General features: G+C 51.8%; 1 protein-coding gene across 6 annotated transcripts in view; it reads right to left on the reverse strand.

Annotated features, from left to right (window-relative positions):
* Window positions 1-19,532, reverse strand: part of RBM19 (RNA binding motif protein 19) — a 131,617-nt gene that overhangs the window by 49,508 nt on the left and 62,577 nt on the right. Inside the window, exon 22 of one of the 6 annotated variants that reach the window (XM_067700695.1) lies at window positions 17,379-18,115. The exons of the other annotated variants lie outside the window; for them this stretch is intronic. Within the exon in view, the coding sequence (XP_067556796.1) occupies window positions 17,845-18,115 (271 nt within the window). The 3' untranslated portion in view covers window positions 17,379-17,844. Of the gene's footprint in view, window positions 1-17,378; window positions 18,116-19,532 lie in introns of those variants that run through there. 6 annotated transcript variants of the gene reach the window in all.

The following is a 19,532-nucleotide window of genomic DNA, read 5'->3' on the forward strand; positions in this document are numbered from 1 at the left end:
AAAGTACCTGCATCGATTCCTTCAATTGCAGGCAGTGAGCCAGCAAAAAGGGGGCCGGCTGGATTACTCACCAAGGAGCTAGCGCCGAGACAACGGGGTTCAGAATCCTGCCCTGCTGCGTAGGAGAGAAAAGACATCGTTCCCTCCAGACAGCCCTGGCTGAGCTGCAGACAGGAGTGGGGGGTCTCAGCGAGGCTCCACCTGTGGCAGCTGCTCCCCCAGAAGGTTACGCAAGTGAGCTGTGGATTGACCCCGGATCGCACCTCTACTCCACCCAGGGGGCGTGGGGAGGGGGCAGTGGCTTTGGGAGCCGTTTCATGGAGGTATATTTAAGCCCAGAGTTTCTTCCTCTTTTGTTCTCTCTCTTTTAAAGAGTACCGATTAGATTGAACTTTTCCAATTACGCACTGCTCATCACGGTGAGAACTGGATGTAGAAAGGTTACCTTATCATCACTGGTGCACTATTCCTTTCATTTTTGCCTCTTGGAGGCTGAAGAATGGCCTGGTTTCCACGAAAGGGAGAGAGGAGGTGTGGAGGACAGCGCTTAGCTTTTCTCAATAGCCTTTCATAGGGTCCTCTGCAGGCAAGCGTAACCCTCTTGTTTTCTAGATGAGGAGTCCCGAGGATAAGCGGTTCAGTGTTATCTCTGAATCAGAGTCTGGGCCCGAGTTCCAGGTAGAGCCCAGAATTGCCTGAGAGACTCTGGTGGAGGGGACCTGGCACTGGAAAACAGAGGCTTCCTGTAGTGGCTCTGCCCTCACCTGCCGTGTGACCCTGGCTGAGTCATTTCCAGGCTGGACTGATAAGAGAGAGAGGATAAGAGAGGAGGAAGCTGTATCAAAACATCTTGAGACATGCCAGAGCCAGGATAATGCAGGAAACAGTCCCCAAGTAAAGACCTCTGGGGCCAGACAGATGGTAGGAGGGAACCAAGAGAGCTGGGGCCAAATTGGCAGAATGCCCCCAGCTCTGGGTGATTCTTGGACCCGTAGCATCAGTGTCCTCCAGGAGCTTGTCAGAAATGCAAAGTCTCAGCCCACTCCCCTCCTTCTGAATCGGAAGCTCTGGGGGAGACCCAGCAGTCCAGGTGGTAACAAGCTCACCTGTAACAGGTGAGGGTGATCCTGCCCCAGGCTGAGGACCACTGTTCCACCAGAGCAGGCAGGGACCCCTCAGGCCCAGCCTGAACAGCCAGCTAGGCCCAGGACTGGCAGATCTTTCTTCTAAAGAAAGCCCTGCAATCCAGATTCTTTTAAGAAACGGGATTTTAAATATTGGTACCAAAGTCAAAACATTTTCAACACTGTGTTGCCAAAGATACCAGATGCCCCGTCTTTAGCATCTGCACATGTAAGTTCCGTTCTGGTTCAATTCTAAGAGATCAGAAGGGCTGGTCTACTTCCAAAGTGATGGAATTTCCTTCCCTCCTTATTACCCCAGATTGGGGCCCTGCCCTCTCCCTCCTGGCCCCCTGCAGCCTGTCGGCCCCCTTGGTGGTCTATGTCCACGTAATGTGGACACCTTCGTGGCTGGCTCCACGTGCACTGAATGAACTGCCCCTCGCCATTCTCCAGGACCCAGCCCCAGACACGAAGCACGGCGGGAACGCCAATGCGCCTTGTCATTCGGGTATTATGGGTCCTGCCTTCACTCGGCGAGTATTTCCCGACCAGGTCCCAGGTGTGGGCGCCGCGCTCTGTGCTGGGAAAGAACGGCAGGCCAGACGCGCCCGGGCCTCCATGGGGCACAGCCTCTTTCTTGTGGATTATAAGCCAGTGGTTTTCGTTTTTCAACCCCCTAGGGTTGGTGCACATCCTCAGTAAAACAGTTTTGAGCATTCATCTCCAATATATGCACACTTTTAATTTATAAGTGACGTGCATACGTACTGCTGTTTCACTGTATATGTTCATCCTTATTTAAAACATTTAAAAGAATGAGATAAAACAGAAATAGAAACGGAAATTGTAATGATTTCCTACTGCTTCCCCAACTGACAGTCAGAGGCACTTTTTAGAGTCCCACCACACACTGTGGATCAGGCATTGTCCCAAGTATATTTCATGTGTAACCTCATGCCGTCCTCAGCAGTCCTGTGAGGCATGGATCACGCACCCATTTTCATATGGGGAAACTGAGGCTCCAGCTGCTTAAGGGATTGGCCAGGACTCAAACCTAGGCCTGAAGAAATTCTAAAGCCTCTGCACTAGAAGGGGGCCATCTGTGCACGGTTGCAGGGCTTCAGAAGAACTGAAGGCTGAACACTGCCTGCTGAATCTGAGTATACTCCTCCGGCAGATCATGTCAGAAAAAAATTTTTTGAAATCAGAGGTAACTTTTAAAAAACAACATTACTCAAACTTGTCCTGAAAGATGCTATTTGGTATTCTGTGTAAAAAGCATTCTGAAATTAAATAAATTTGGGAGAGACCTGCCTAAACAGACTTCAGTAAGCTTCTCCGCTGCAGACCTTGTCAGTCCCTTTAAGATATTTGATGCAGGGAGGATTTATCTGGAACAGCGAGAGAGAAGACACAGCGTTTCTCAAACTCATCCAGCCATTGAACCCCGTCTCCCCTCAAACAAGAAAACCTATCAGCACCTCCTAAGACACTGTTATTCCATGGAACACAGTTGGAAAATACAATCTGGAAGAGAAAAAGAAGACAGTCACACACCTCAAGGTGAAAGGCCTTTGCCTTGAACACTCAGGTGAAACCTCGAATTCACCAGGGACCACACAAAGTGGGGAAATGCTGCAGGAGTCTAGTTTTGACAGTGAGGGGTCAAGTCACACATTACTGAAAGAACCGAAGTTTGGAGTCAGATGTGAGTTCAGACCCCAGCCCTGCACCTGACGTCCCCTTTCTGAGGCTCAGTTCTGTCACCTGTAAAATGGGGACATCAGCCCACCGTACAAGGCTGCTGATGCCATGGTTCCTGGCAGGTACCGGGAAAGAAGAAAGGGAAGTTGTTATCAGGAATGCCCTTGTCCTTTACACGGATCTGCACTGGCGCCAAGTGAGTGACACCTTCCGAGCCCTTACGATGTGTCAAGTCGAAGCTGACAAGGAGCGGGTTGGGCTGGGCTGCCTCTCCTGGGGGCACCCCAGGGGTTTCCAGCAAAGAGATCTGGTAAGAGGGCCAGACGTGATTTTGTGATTCTTGGAGCCCTGAGAAAAGAAGCAGTTCTCCATCTTATCCGTGTGTTCTACTAGTGTTGCAAGATAATTAGAAGAAATCGTCCCCAAGGAGGCCTCCGTCAGCCAGACCCAGGCCCTGTGTCTTCCCTCGGGCCGAGCGAGCCCAGTGGAACTGCTCGTGTTCCCTCTTCCTTTCGGAAGACGCAACCTCTGGCCTGGGGCGTGCATTATGGTCGGCTCCACGCCTCTGCCAGGGTAAGTTAATAGAATACACAGCGGATGCTCTCCGCCACCTTTTCCCTCTCTGGTCTCAAGTACAGCTAATCCCGTTACAAGAAAATAAAGTGGATAATTCAGGCTAATGAAATCGTTACAAGAATGTGGCCAGCCAGAGGTGGACCTTCAGAACGAATTTAACACCCTTTGGTGTTATTCTCATTACAGGAAATGTTTGAGAGGAAGGAAAAAAAAATAGAAAGAAAGAAAAAAAAAAAAAAAACTCTCCCAAACCCAGCCTCTTTCTGGTGGGCTTAAATCTGATTAAAGAATTAATCTGCCACATATCTTGCTTCTTGCAATTATCTCCGTGGTACCCAATATCGCCATAGTAACTCCAGAAAATATGAGAGGAGGTGGAGAGAATCCAGGAAGTCCGCAGGCAGGGTTAAACTTGTCTATAACTTGATACCTTTTGCTCTGCCCGGTGCTGCTGCCACTCAGAGAAGGGCCACTCCCGGGCCTCCACTTAAGCACCACACTCGGGGCCCTCTGATACTCGATTAGACTGTGCATCCCTGAGGTCTCTATGAGGCAGGAGAGGGTGGGGTTAGCTCCCATGCAAAACGGGGCAGGTAGCTAGACGCTCTGTCCAGGGTGGGCACGGGGTGCTGGGCAGGGAGATACCCCTCGCCACTGGTCCACACCCCTCATGCCGCCCGCTGCCAGGTCACGGCCAGGCCCCCTGAGAAGGCTGAATGAAGGGTGGCCCCTCTACTTCTCAGCCCTCACCACCTCCACTCAGTGGCTGCCCCCTCCTCTGCCACATCGACGCATACACAGAAAGGGCCCCTTCAATGTCTTTTTTTTTTTTTTTTCTTGCCATGCCGCATGGCATGTGGGATCTTAGTTTCCCAACCAGGGATCGAACCCGCGTCCCCTGCATTGGAAGCGCCGAGTCTTAACCACTGGCTTGCCAGGGAAGTCCCTCAGTGTCATTTCTTTTGGATCCATTTTACCGCTCAGAACTCTAAGGATGACTGCATGCCATGAACCCAGAGTGTCTCCGGTTGATTCTCATCAGGCCCACGCCATTCTCCCGAACTTACGTGGCCTGTTCTAACATCTCAAGCTAAGGGCACAAGTCTTTCAGTGATCTAAGTGGCCCTAACTGGAGACTGTGGAGGGCAGGTGGACGGGCATAAGGAGGACGTGAAGGCAAAAGGAGAAGCCAGGTCTTTCAAATATGGGGAGAACTTCCGTTGAGCTTGTAACGTTCTGAAGGGATCTTAGGGGGCACATGTGGGTAGGCAGAAAGTTCTGGTCGCCGGGGGTTTAGAAACTCTCCACTGATGGTCCCCCTATTATAAGTGCCAAGCAGCAGCCCACAGCCACCAACACTGCCTTCCACTCCTGATTCATCAAGAGGAAGCCATCCCAGGGAGATTGGAGATGGACCACAGAGCAGCTCGGGGCTGTCAGGGTGCAGCAACGCACATGCCTGCATCACGGCCGCAGGGCCCCGCCTCTTCCCATCTCTCTGGAGAAGCACAAGGAGGCAACTCAACATCCAGACAAGTCTCTGGTGTCCCGGCAGCATCTCTAGGAAAAGGGGCGGGATGGTGGCAGCAGCCCCCTGTATGGGTTCAGGAACCAGAGCACACATGGGATGCAAGCTAATGCCACCACTTAGGGGCCAAGGACAGAGACTCGGGGAGCAGGGGGCTCAGAGCACAGCAAGTCACACGTCAGCAACGCCATGCAGCTCCTGCGGCCTGAACGAGGAGATGCTGCGCGCACTCGTTCTACAGAGAATCCAGAAGGAAGAAAAGAACCCCCCGGGCAAAACAGAATGACGCCAAGAAGCCCATGCACTAAGCTTCTGCCTGTCACCCATGGGAAAGCCCTTGACCCTGCCCCCTCCCACTGAAAGCCTATTTAACTTTTACTTTACAAACTTGTTTAATTTCTTGTCCCAGAGCAGCTGAGAAGGGCAAAGGGGTTAATAGGGGCAGGTTCCTAAAAGGCCTCAAGAAGGGAGGGCTGACGGTCACAGATTAGACCGGGGCCACGCGCACCTCCTCTGTAAAGGGTCAGATAGTAAGTATTTTTGGCTTTGCAGCTACTCAGCTCTGCCACTGCAGCGTGCAGGCAGCCGCAGACAACACGCGAACGAGCAGGCACGGCTGCCAATGGAACGTCACTTACAGAGACGGGGCTGGCGTGGGAGCCTTAGTTTGCTGACCCCTACCCTAGTCCAAAAAACCAAAACGTGCTCTTAAAATAACTGGACAAGCACAGCAGCCCGGGGCTACCAGGTGCAGGGCAAACAGCAGACGCACCTACGCAGCCCCGATCTGCCCCGTGTGGTGCGGCCCGGGCTCAGCATCACTGAGGCAAACACACAGACCCATGAGCCTGGCCGCTGCCCCGCAAAGGGGCAGAGGGACCGACTGCCGGGCTGGAGGATGCCGAAGGCTTCCCACCTGGTCTGCCGACCTGCACCGGCCTTGCACTGCCATCACCTGACTCACTCCAGCCCCCGGGTGTCACCGACTTACGTCCTGCTGTGCATTTTGTTCTCTGCGTGTGGTCCTCCTTCCTTGCTGGGCTGCCGAGTGGCCAGCGCCCAGGATGGGGCTAACCGTGCCTGGCGCGCAGTAGGTGCTCAGCACAAAGCGCACGTGGTCCCTCTTATGACCCAGGTCCTCAATTTCAGAAACAGGAAACAGAGAGTGGGGAGGGGACCAGGTACCTGATGCCTTGTCGGATGCTCTAACTCACTGCTCAGAGCAAGGCCCGGGGCGGCCGCGCTCCCAGGGTGCATGTGACACCGAGGGGGCGTCTGTCTGAGCTCAAAGGGCTGCGTCCAGGGCTGTCTGACCATGGACGTGGAGTTCCCCGACTTCCTCCTTTGCTGTGCTATGTCCCCATGCCACACGGAGTAACTTCTGCCTGCCAGCCTACTCCTCAGGTTCTCGCTGGAGCCCACCAGCCACTGGGAAGCCGTCAGGCAAATGATGGAGGAAACAGAAAAAGAGGCCAAGGAGATGTTGACAGATATGGAAGGCAGCTTCCGAAGAGCTCAGCATTCTAGAAGCTTCTGACACCTGCCGTTAGGAAGAACACTCCAGACCCCCACAGATTAGAAAGCTCTCCACCCCCTTGGCAAGAGTCCCGAGCATCCCTCTAGCCCTGCTCATGGCTGGAAAGAGGCAGGGAGGCAGTCACCGTGTCTCCCCAGGAGGCCCCAGACCGACGAGTCACAGCTGGGAGGGGACCACTTTTCTGGTCCAGCGGGGCTCAGACTGGAGTGTGCCTCGGATAACCAGCCTCAGCATCGGAGCTTGCGAAGAAAGCCAGCCTGTCGTCACCAGGGGATGACAGCTGACACACCCTTGCAGAAGATGCGAGAGGTAAACCCACAGCGTGGGCCTTCGATGGAAGGCCCTGGAGGCCCTTCCAGGGGCCTGTGGGAGACGGAGTGGAGGACGGTGATTCACGCTGGTGAGCCTGCCAGCGCCGAGGGGAGGGGAGGCACTCACTCCGGCTGGGACAGATATGATTTTTAAAAGCCTGGGAAAGAAAACAACAATAAAACAACCTGAGCTCAGGCTGGCTGGCGAGTTTTCAGAGACAGGGAGGGGTGGAAAATGGATTTGTGAGGGAGAACCATTTGTTAGGGGCCAAATAAACCAATATGGAGCTCGATTCAATTACAGGAGAGAAGAGGAATTTAGTTGAGAAGAGGAAGATGGGCCAGATAGCTCGGTGCTTTGTGACCACCTGGAGGGGTGGGATAGGGAGGGTGGGAGGGAGACGCAAGAGGGAGGGGATACGGGGATATATGCACACGTATAGCTGATTCACTTTGTTATAAAGCAGAAACTAACATGCCATTGTAAAGCAATTGTACTCCAATAAAGATGTTTAAAGAAAAAAAGGAATCTGATGGGACATCAGGGGCCAAGAGCCAAAGGGGCCTGACTTGGGCTCTGCCTGGTCTGGAGTCTGGGACAGAGAGAAATGGGCTCTGGAGGGCTGCTTCCAGCGGCCCCAGGAGGAGAGGGAATGAGTCTGAGGTGTGTGGACGTGAGAGCCATGATGGGTCCCACCGTGGGGCATATCTTGGTGTGCACAGGTGTGTGTGTGGGGGCTCTTTCCATGATAAGAAACCCAATCAGGGCCAGACAGGATTTGGGGTGTAAGAAAACCAAGGAGGCCCAGGCAGAGGTGAGGAGAAAGGGGAAAAGTCAGCAGTCAGTAGGGAAAGGTCCCCTCTGCAACAAGCACTGTTTATCTCCCCAGCGAGTTAAAGGGCATCATTTGCAAAGTTCAAGAGGAGGGAAGGGTAAGTTATCCTGTCTCTGGCTTTGTGCGTTTGCCACAGGCCTGCTGCCTCAGAAGAAGCTGCAGCCACATTTCCCGTCTTCCGGGGGAGCGGGGGAGGTGAGGGAGGCACAGCCGAGATTCACACCCCCAGCCCCTCTCCTGCGCACCGAGAGGCAGCCGGGAGATAAAGCACCCCATATTTGGGACGGCCCCCACTCAAACCGGGAGAGGTCAGAGGTCAGAAGGCATAGATGGTGCTACAAGGGATACACAGGGGTTACAAGCACAAGCCTGGGGGCCAAGCTGCCTCCCCCACTCTCTACCTTGGGTTGCTCATCTGTAAAATGGGGATAACCCGCCCCCCACCCACCCAACAGAGCTGTGGTAGGGCTTAGAGGAGACATTTTATCTGAAGCGTTTCCCACAGAGCCGGGCTCCTAGTGCGCGCTCACTAAGAAGCAGAAGGAACAAATGCAGGGGTGAATGACAGAGTCAACAATGGAGATCAAGTGAGGTCGGTAAGGATAGTCCTCCCTGGGAAGTGTTCTGGTATTTGTGTTCTCTCCTGTCCTGAGCCAGCGGCAAGGGGTCCTGGGCCAGAACTGGACTCCCACTTCACAGATGAGGAAAGGGGAAGGCCCCTGGCCCTGCCTCCCTTTAAAAGGCCAAGTGGCAGAGATGGGACTGGAACCCACAGACTGATGCCCTATTCACCCAATGGGCTGCCCTGGGGCCATGGAGATGCTCCGTCTCATCCTCTCCAACTCGAAACTGGGAAGCTCCGTGAAGGTATGGTTTGCACTTCACGATTCTGGGGGAGCAATTTCCTTTGTGGGGAGAACCCCCTCCTCTCCACCAGCACCACTGCTGTGTTCCAGGGTCACTGACTGAAGGTGGATGGGCGGGGGGGAGGTCAGTTACTGTGGCAGAGACGTCACTTGCTCTCCGGTATCCACGGCTATTCCGATTTTCAATGACAATGAGGAAAAAGTGACTGGTTCTTTTAAACCAGGGGTTGGCAATCTGTGGCTCAGGAGCCAAACCTGCCGCATTACCTGTTTGGGTCAATAGGCTGTGCTGGAGCACAGCTATGCCCGTTTGCTTACGTCTTATCTAGGGGTGCTTCCGAGCTGCACAGAGCTGAGTACCTGTGACGGAGACCACACAGCCCACAAAGCTGAAAATATCTGCTCTCTGGCTCTGTATCAGGGTTCTCCAGAGAAACAGAACCAATAGGTCTTATATAGATATACAGGAAGAGATTTCCTAAGAGGGACTGGCTCACACGATGATGGAAGCTGAGAAGCCCCCCAGTCTGCAACCTGCAAGCTGGGGGCCCAGGAAAGCGAGTTCCGGTCCAAGTCCAAGGGTCTGAGAACTAGGGGAGCCGATGGTGTTTTCCCTGATCAGGTATTTACAGGCAGACCTCGTTTTCCTACGCTTTGCAGGTACTGCATCTTTTTTTAGCAAATTGACGGTTTGTGGCAACCCTGCATTGAGCAAGTCTATCGGCACCATTTTTCCAACAGTATTTGCTCACTTTGTGTCTCTGTGTCACGTTTTGGTAATTCTCGCCATATCTCAGACTTCTGCATCATTGTTACACTCGTCACGGTGATCTGTGATCAGCGCGGCCTTCGATGTGATGATTGTAACCATTTTCAGCAATACGGCACTTTTCATTTATTGCTTTATTTATTTAGGTCGCACGGCGGGGCTTGTGGGATCTTAGTTCCCCAACCAGGGGTTGAACCCGGGCCCTCGGCAGTGAACATGCCAAGCCCTAACCACTGGACCACCAGGGAAGTCCCAATAAGGTACTTTTTAATTAAGGTAGGTACATTGTTGTTTTAGACACAGTGCCATTGCACACTTAACAGACTACAACAGAGTGAAAGCATAACTTTTACATGCGCTGGGAAAGCAAAAAATGTGTGTGACTCGCTTTACTGTGATACTGTTTATTGAGGTGGTCTGGAACCCAACCCGCAATATCTCCGAGGTCTGCCTGTATGCTCATGGGGCACTATTAGAGGCAGTGAGAAAATCCAAGGCAGCTGGTAATTAGTGAGGTTTGCAGAAAGCATCCCTAGGCCTCTCCACCAGGCCCTCCCAAGGCATCATTTGCCCAAGGGGGCCTCATGAGGGACGCTTTCCCGGGAGCCTGCCATCGCAGATGGCTAGGCCTGGTGTCACCCCAGCAGCCCCGCACCCAGCTTTTCTCCACAGGACCAGGAGAAGGGAAGACCCGGCCGGTCACTCTGCCCTGGGAGCGACGAGATGCGGTGCTCGGAAGAACAGGGTGCTTCCCCCACCTCCCCACCACGCAAACACCCTCAGCCTGACCTTCACCCAGCCAGCGCACCACGGACAGTGACCTCCCAGGCAGTAGGAAGGCAGTCTGCGGTCATCTATTTCTAATGTTAGAAAACTGCTCCCCAAACTAGATCCTCGCCAAGATAGGTGATCAAGTGGAAAACAAAACAAAACAAGACAAAACAAAAAAACAACAGGTGCCAGAGAGTTAAAACGAAAAGCGGCGGGAAGAAGGCAGTACACAGGTGTGTACATGTGCACACAGTATTATTTCTGGAGAGAAACAGAAGACATCAGCTGCAGCGGCTGCCTGTGGGGAGCAGCACAGGGGACCAGGCCCTGTGTCCCCTCCCCTGCACCATGCTGGCATCTGGCTGAAGCGATGGTGGCCGGTCCTCATGAGCGCTCAGATTCCCCCTACCTGCCAGTGTCCCACCTCCAGCGGCCCCCAATCTGCCCCGGGTGCTTGCTCAATCCCAAGTGCAGGGCAGCCCCGGCCCCGGGGGCCAGTGCTCAGCTAGCAGGACACAGGCTCTCAGGCAGACTGTTCTGGAAAGGCCTTCTGTACTGTTCTCAGGAGTGTCCGTGGGATCAGGTCCTGGTACTCAGCGCAGTGGCCTCGGTCACACCCCTGTGTATGGCTGCTTCCTCCCCGACCTCCCCTCACTGCTCCCCGGGTCACCTGCCAATACACTCTCTGTACCTAAATCCTTCTCCAAGCTTCTGGCGTGGGGAGAACCAAATGAAGATATATACTTGCCATTTAGTCTAACCCTTTTTATAGCTGTTATACTATGTGCATGTTCTATAAAAATAATCATACGTATGTATAAATATAATACGTATTTATATATACTATATGTATATGTAATACATCCAATATATACAATTATATATACATGTATACAATTTATGTGTATACACACACATATATATATACATACGCTCATACATATGTGTATATATACACATGTATATATAGTTTGGGCCACGTCACGTGGCTTGTGAATCTTAGTTCCCTGACCAGGGGTTGAACCTGCGCCCCTTGCAGTGGAAGCGCGGAGTCCTAACCACTGGACTGCCAGGGAATTTTCCCTGTATATATTTTTCTAAAGGGGAGAAAGGAGACCCACTGACATCTCAAATACTGATCCCTTCAACCATACTTGGATTGCTACTTCATTTCTTCCTCTTGAGAGTTTAGTGCTAAGAAAATAATGTTCTCTCTTTGATCCACGTACTCAAGCAGCCCAGTGGGACCACTTGTTTCCCTTATTCCCTAGGCTGCCAGGGAGCTCAGGCTACATCCAATATTCCACTGCACGAACCCTCCAGAGGCCAAGGTTTTCTGGCCCCAATACTGCCCTCAGTTGCACAGACTCCTCCATTTGCCCCTCTCAGATGCGCTATGGAGGGCATCACCTAACTCCCCTGTGGGCAGGTTGGAGGGAGGGGTTACAGTATTTCCTCCCAGCGTCCTTGTGCTTTGCAGGCCCTTCTCTGGCAGCAGTTCTGCTACAACAACAGTGCCCCCAGGCAGCCCCTCCTCCACGCTGGACCACAGACTGGCTCCCCATGCTGTCACTCTGGCCCCAGGGGTAGTGATGAGGGCTGCCAGATAAAACACTGGACACTCGGTTAAACAAGAATTTCAGATAAAGCACAAATAACTGTTCGGGATAAGTATGTCCCCAATACTGCATGCAACATACTTACACTTAAAAGATCCACCTTATTAAAAGAATTTTTTAAATCTGACACTCAAATGACACCGGGCATCCTGTACTTTCACTTGCTACCTCGGACACCCCTGTGTGACAGATTTCTGCTGCTGATCTTTGGGTGCCTCCTCCCTCACCCCCCACCGGTTCCTTGTGGGTTCCAGAATCCTGCCCACACCTGCAAGGAATGCGTTCACTGGAGTATTTAAAGCAGAGGCGTGAGTTCCGTTCCCAGTTGGCACCCTGGCAGATAAGAAGCCTCTTGTTCTGTTAGCCTTGTCCGAACGAGGGTCCTCTTTCAAGTGGCTTCAAATTCCTTGGGTGCAGGATGATGTAGCTGCCACGCCTGGTTAGACTCTGAGTTAGACCTGCACTGACTCAGGCTTGGAGCTCTCCTGCCTCCGTCTCTGTAAGGTTAGGTTTTTCTCATCCTTCGAGTCTCAGGTCACAGTCACCTCTTCAAGGAAGCCTTCCTCGACCACATGAGCTATGCTCCCAGGCACGACCAACCCCATCACCGCAAAACGAGTTAGCCTTGCGTGTATCACTGTCTGCTGTCCCCTGTTTGTTGTCCATTTCCCCACGTGTCCATCAGCTCCGCCAGGGCGGGGATCTCACTGGTCTTGGCCACCTACGTACCCCCCATGGCCCTACCATGCACTCCATATTTCGAGAAACCAATGAATGAGAGTAAAAATCAGAACTAAAAGGAAAGGGACCCTCTCTGCCTCCCCCTCTTCCTGAAAACACTGCTGTCATCAAATTTCACTTAGCCTGCAAATGCCAATGCCCTTTAGTTTTTGGCCTGTCAATTTAGACACCTAGGAGTCACCCCTCAAATGCCCCATGCCCCCAATTTGCTTTGTTACACAGGCAACCTAATGGGTGTGTGGACATGGGAGGGAGCTTTCAAACACTTATTGTCTTGGATTCTCTGCCTGGCCCTGATAATGACTTTTCTCGACCAAGTTTCTCGGTGAAAGAAAGTGATAGAACCAGAGGCAGATACAGTTGCCATAATACAGTCGTTTAGCCTCATTTAGCCTGAGCTCTGGCTCCCTTGGAATAATTTAACGATCTGTCATGGGAAGGGAGGAAGGATGAGTGTCGCGTGGCCTGACGTCCCCACCTCCAAAAAATAATCGAAGTTCCCACAGCCAGAGAAGGTCCCCGGGTGGAAAGATGGGAGGGTGAGAACATTTCTTACAAGGACCCAGGTGGGCATGCCTTACCTATCTATCTTTGCAGGAGAGAAACTAGTGAATTAGAAAAATCGTAGGGACATCTATTCCCAACTGTGCCTTCCTCTGGCCGCCAGTTACATTCCTTCTATATCCAGAGCCTGGAGGGTCTTTCTTTAAAGCCACTGCTTGTCAAAGCGTCTGAGTGGCTTCCTCCCTCCTTCAGGGGCCTGTGGCATGGAGGAAGAGGAGCTGGGAACGGGAGAGGACAGGATGGCAAGATGCTGTGCTAAGTAGCAGTTTGGACGGTAGGTGTGGACAAGAAATGGAGCCACGTTTGTGGCCCCATGACCTCCTGTGTCCCTGACTTGAGAGGAGATGGCTTCTAGGAGCTGGAGAAAACCCCTCATTCTACGAGCCACTGTTGCTTCCTTGCACCACTGACTCTTGAGATAACAGGGGACGGGGAATGGCTCTGCAGGTGGGCAATTACCCCTCCGGATGGAAGCCAACCCCACCCCAACACACAGGTGATGCACACACCCTGCACCCCCCGGGGGTGTGTCCAGGACTGCACCTTACTGACTGTGCACCCGGCCGGCACCCGGGGTCGCTGACCCTCTCATACTCAAAAATCCGCCATGAAACCTCCGGGCCCCATTAGCAGGCAGGGTCCTGGCGGCCTCTGTTCTCTGCGAGGTCCAGCTTGGACCTGTCTGCCGATGTGTCTTCCCCTCTCAGTTGAGAAAATGCTGGAAGTCGGGGTGCCAGACACTGAATGGCAGTAATACAGGAGGAGAGGCACTGCTGGGTCCCCTGGCTCGAGGTGAAAAGAAAACCTCACTCATCTTGGAATGGACAGATTAACAGGCTTCCTGGTTCTCTGAGTTTTAACCAGTCGTTTAGAGACATCAGCAACCTGGCCCATGGGGCTCTGGGACCTGGAACAAGTCACTGACCCCATGTGTGAACTGGCCTCAAAGGCTGGGTCACCTCCACAGGGGTTCACGGAAGGGCTCTGCAAACTGTAAAGCTTTATCCCAGTCCGCCGTAATTCTGTGTTCTAGCAATACTCTCCCCACTCCGGGGTAAAGGACCAGTATATTTTACTTTAAAAGCGCTCTAAGGTCCTACTAAAAAGAGTTGCGAGACAAAGCCTACTTAGTACCAGGAGGAATGAGAGAAGGTTCTGGAGCTGGGGTGAATTTTAAATGAGAGCTCTAGCCAGAGGGGGAGGGAGGGCTCAGAGAGTTATGGGAAGGGGAGGAGGACCAAGACCAGGGACGGCTCCAAGGAGTGGCCTGGGGGTACCTTGGTCTTCAGGACTTCCACTGGTCAACCACCCATTCTCTAAGCAAGACATGTGCTCCATTACCGTGTGAATGCAGCTCCCACCCTACCCCCCCACTGGAGAAATTCTGGAGCCCTCACTGCTTCCAGACGCTAAGATTCCGACATCCAGCAGGTAAAGGGCAGGGATGCTGCTAGAGTTCCCACGATGTGCAGGACAGCCTCTATCACAAAAAAGTTATCCAGCCCCAAATGTGCTGAAACCCTGGCCCAGCGGCCACGAGACCCCTGAGCACACCTGGCACCCAGACCTTGGTGTCTAAATACCACCACCCCCTGAGAAGAAACAGCGCTCCTTGGAGAAATGGCTGGTTCCAGGGCTGGAGCTGAGAAGATGAGTCTGCAGTACCTTGCTAGGCCAGAAAATAAGGAAGTACTCAAAAAAAGAAAAAGAAAAGAAGACAGGGACATGTCAAAAGGATACAACCATGCTTGAAGGGGTTCCCACTGGTCTAACTGGGGACGATTTCAATAACGCAATAAATAGCGATAATCATGGGTTAGGACTCATTGAATAACCCGAGTCCACACTGATAAAAATTAAATAAATAAATATAGGGAGGGGGGAACGGGTAGAAAAGCCCTTCCCAGGAGGAGAATATCAACGAATAAACGTGAGGAATGAATGAATTACAAAATCACCATTTGGAAGCCAGCTTGGTAATGAATAATTCAGGCACACACCCGTCAGTGGATGCTAAAAGCAGTACAGTGAGCCCAGACACAGGATATTTATAGAGCCCCAAAGCACCCCCCGAGACATTTATTAACTGCAAAGGGAACAGAAACAGGTTAACAGTGGAGAAAGCTGGCAGAAACTACTTTATCCAAGTGATCAAAGATAACATCGCCAGCAGTGGGACATCGGATGTGCCTCCTGACACTAGGCACTGTGGAGGACACCACTTCTGCGGTGTCACCACCCAAGAGCCGCAATCCAATCTAATCTAACCCAATCGAATCCCACAAACCCAACTGGGGGACCCAAGCCAAAACAACTGGCCAGTAGACTTCGATATTGTCAGGGGCATGAAGGACAAAAGAAATGCCAGGTAATGCTTCCAAAATTAGAGGAAACTAAAGACACGTGAAAACGAAATGCAACACGTGATCCGGGGTTGGATCTTGAATCAGACTTTTTTTTCTACAAAGAACATCATTAGGACAATTGAAAAAATCTGAATAAGGTCTACAGATTAGATAAGACGGCTGTATCTAAGTTAATTTCCTGATTTTGAGAACTGCACCACAATGATAAAAAGAATCTTGTTTTTGAAGAAATACACTATTAAACATTTAGGTGTTTAAAAAAAAAAAAAAGCCAGTACCCAGAGGTTCCGCTTTAATTGGTCTGGGGTGAGGCTCAGGCTTTCCTACAGCTTCCAAGGTGACCTGGATGTGCAGCCAGACCTGCGGTTGGTCCCCCCGACTTGCAGCCCACCCCCCCACCCCCGTCATCCATCCAAGCTGGGGAGAGAGAGATGGCACAGAATGTTGCTCTATTGAGATTCTGAGCTGGGGGACTTTACCACTAGGCCTGTGATGCTTTTTGTAAAAACTCAATGCTTTAAAAACATTCCCTTTGAAATGCCATTATATAACCAGTCTGTTTAATGACACAGCATGTACGACAATCCTCAAGAAACCAACAGCACATCACCCAAAGGGTATTTGCTTTGCAGCCACTTGGCACATTTTGGCCCCAACCTAGTCTGGCTTTAAACCTGACCTTCTAAGTCCACATTCCAATGGTCACTGACTCAGCTGATGACACGGGTTCATGAAGAACGCTTTTCACTATTCACGTGGTTTTAGATTCTTGGCAGGTACAACAATCACTGAAATTTCCTTACACTTGTATTCTGTACTTTTTCAAAGGTCCTTTACGTGCATTCTCTCTTAAAAGTCCCAAGGAAAACATCTGAGGTGGGAGGACAGTTATCATTTCCCCCCATTTAACAGATTAGGAAACTGAGGCTCTAAGAGGATCAGTGAGCAGAGTGGTTGAGTGGTTTGGCCTCTGACAGGTCTGGGTCTTAACTCTTGTCTTCCCTGGTTCTTAGCTGCAAGTAAGGGATGTCACCTCTCTAAGCTTCAGTTCTCTTCCTTATCTTTAAAATGGAGGTAAAAACATTGACCTCCTGGGACTGCTGTGAAGATTAAATATGAAAAGGGATGTGTGAGAACCTACGTTGGCACTGGGCACGTGGTCATCACTAAAAACAAAATTAAAGGCAGGGATTTTTAAGGGAAGAGGCACCTTCCCCCCCGAGGGATCTGTGGGGGCTGCTTTTAGTTGTCACAATGAAGGGGGATTTCACTGGCATTGACCAAGTGGCAGCTATACAGGTGAAATACTGTTTAGGCATGAGATAGCCACCCCCCTTCGCATGCCAACAGCACCCCTATTTAGAAACACTGGGACACTCACAGCTCCTCTGCTGTTTCCTCTGCAAAAGGTCCCTTTCCCTACAGTCCAGGGTTTACTCCACCTCTGCACCACTGACATCTTGGGTGGGATAATTTGCTGCTGTGCCCTGTAGGATGTGTGGCAGCATCCCTGGCGCCTACCCACTAGAGGCCACTAGCACCCTCCACGTTGTGACAACCAAAAGTGACCCCGGACACGTTGCCGAGTGTCCCCTGATGGGCACAGGTGCCCCTGGTTGAACACTCCTGCTATAGATAAATAGACGCATCATGAGGATGTAGCTCTTTTCAGCTCTCTGGTACCAACGGGCAAGGGAAATCAGTAGGGATGAGGTGGGTGCACGTCTATAACACCCAGACCATCTTAGCCCCAAGTCTGACTGCAGCAGCCGAAACCCAAAGTGAGAGACCCCCATTGTGGAAGTCTGAGTTGATTTGGGAATTTTATGGGTAGGAAACAAGAATGACACATGGTCTCCCTTGTCGGGTACACAAAGATTACATTCTCTTGCAGTCACTGTGCCTTTGAGATTAGCCCCGCAGGCCTTCAATTTAAGGCAGAAGTGTGCTCGCTTCCTGATCACAAAACATCTGCTTTCTGGTGTCACCGACATTTTTTCCCCCATACTTAAAAAAAAAAAAAAAAAAAAAAGGAAGAGAAAAGAATGAATTTTAAACGGCTTAGGTAGAAGGCAGTGAATACAAAGTATTATTTATTCCTCTGCCTGGATGCACAGCGCTTAGAAAGAAACATGTGGAGTGACTGATATTATGAAGAGAGGAGACTCTTCAAGGGAGAAGGGAAAACACACGCATTCCTCTGCACTTCAGTCAAGCAGAGGGAGAAAAAAAGTAACCATAATTGATCAGAGCTTAGAGCGCCTGGTTCTCTGCTTGGCACCGCACCCCCACCCCCACCGGCTCAGGGGCTGCATCCACCCCCGCTTTGCTGGCTGGCAGCTGGGACCCCAGGAGTGGTAACCTCGCTAATTCAATAAATGAACTCTGACACACCTAAACAGTTGTTTAGGGGGATGCATCCTCTCTCGTTCCCCCTCCCTCGCTGCCCAAAACCTCAAATAAAATAAACAAAACACGAGACACAATCTGAGTCTTTTATGGCCGCCTTCTCTAGCGGGAGTCGGAAAAATGCTAAGGATTCCGGAGGCGGCGGGGCTGAGCCGGGGCTGCCTTGGGGCCTGGAGTAGCTGGGGAGGTCTGCCTTCTCCGCTCTTCTGTTTGCTTTTCCTCCCTTGGTGCCCTGGTCCCCCCTGCTCCTGGCCAGGGAGGGGGCGGGGCAGGATGGGATGTTACTCGACACGCTGCCTTAGGTGTCTTCAGCCAATCGGAGGCGATGGCAGCTGCCTGCACCTTGCTGACAGCTGCTGTCAAAACACCCTCACGACCGGCGGCTCGATAATAACTCGAAAATGAGAGACAAATGAGTGACTTCGTGAGCGGGGAGGAGCCACCGTCCTCCCCCACCCCACCGGCTTCCGAGCACTGGACACGGTGGAGGAGAGATGGGTTAGGAACAAAACCCCAAGCCAGCCAGACATGGAAGACTGTCCCCATTCCATTCCCCTTAAAGGGGATCCCACAGGCCTTTAAAATGGATCCGACAGACATCCTTCCCTGAAGGGATGCTACACACTCCGAGATGCAGCTGGATGTACTGATGGAATCTTTTGAGTGGAAACAACCCGCGGGGGTCTTTTCTGTCCACCCATCCAGGGAGGCTGTATCAGGAGCCCCAGGGAGAGAACCGCGGGCTCCTTCCCAGGATACCTCACTCCCCGCCCTACCCCCTTTCCCCGCAGTCCACAGCCAGGCCTCTGGGCTGTGTTTTTATTATCAAGCCAACTTTTTCCTTCAAACTTGGGCTGTTACTCCCCTGGGGAGGCCAACATTAGCACACTTGTTTAGAAAAGCACAAGTAAGCCCCAGGGAATACAAAGCGTGTGGTCAGCACTTCTCCGTGTTTCCTAGGATGGAGGGGGCTTAGGGCAGCAGAGGGGCAGGCGGATCTGAAACTTCCTTCTCGTTTTGCCAGGGCCAGCCCTTGCCTGGGATCTAAGGCAGGCTAGGATCACCCAGGTGGGAGAGGAGGCAGGGGCTGTAACATTCACTTACTTGAGGGTACAGAATGCCTCTGAAAATTCCAGAGTACATGCCATACTCAGGAAGCCCTGAGTGGAGATCCACTGTTTTGTGTTTTTTTTTAAAACCCTTCTGGGTTGAGCTCGGCTATATTCCGAGAAGCCGAGGTGATGGCTTAGGCTCCGGTCAAAAAGAACGCTTTTGCGGAACAAGCCATTAAAGGGACTTTATTCAAACTCAAGGTAGGCAGAGGATAATTGTCCCAGGGAAGTGCAATCATGCTGCCTGGATTAAAACCTCTTCCACATGACTCTTTCTTCCCACTCATTTCCCTGCAGAAAGCCTTTATTCCTCCGTCCATGTGTCGGGTAAACATTTAGCTTACTCCGTTTTGTGTGCGACAATGCACATCTTGAATAACCCCGCCTGTGTCACCCGTGCCTACTTTAAAGAGTAACTCTCATAAAGAAAGGATCAGCCCAGTGTAACTTACTCTGTGAGCTGAGCCATTATAGAAGGCTTTTAAGTGCTACACTCGGAAGGACAAGAGGCTCTCAGCATCCCATGAATAGGTGAGGAGGCTATTTGGGGGTTACGTCAAACCTCACCTATAGAGCTGGGGAAAGAACGCAGACTAGAACTCAGGCTCGGGCCTCGGTTCTGCCACTTAACCAGCCACGAGACCTCAGGCGAGGCACTTAACCTCTCTGACCCGCTGTCTCCTCATCTGTGAAATGGTG

The sequence above is a fragment of the Pseudorca crassidens genome, chromosome 12 (assembly GCF_039906515.1).
Source record: "Pseudorca crassidens isolate mPseCra1 chromosome 12, mPseCra1.hap1, whole genome shotgun sequence".
Classification (NCBI taxonomy): Eukaryota; Metazoa; Chordata; class Mammalia; order Artiodactyla; family Delphinidae; genus Pseudorca; species Pseudorca crassidens.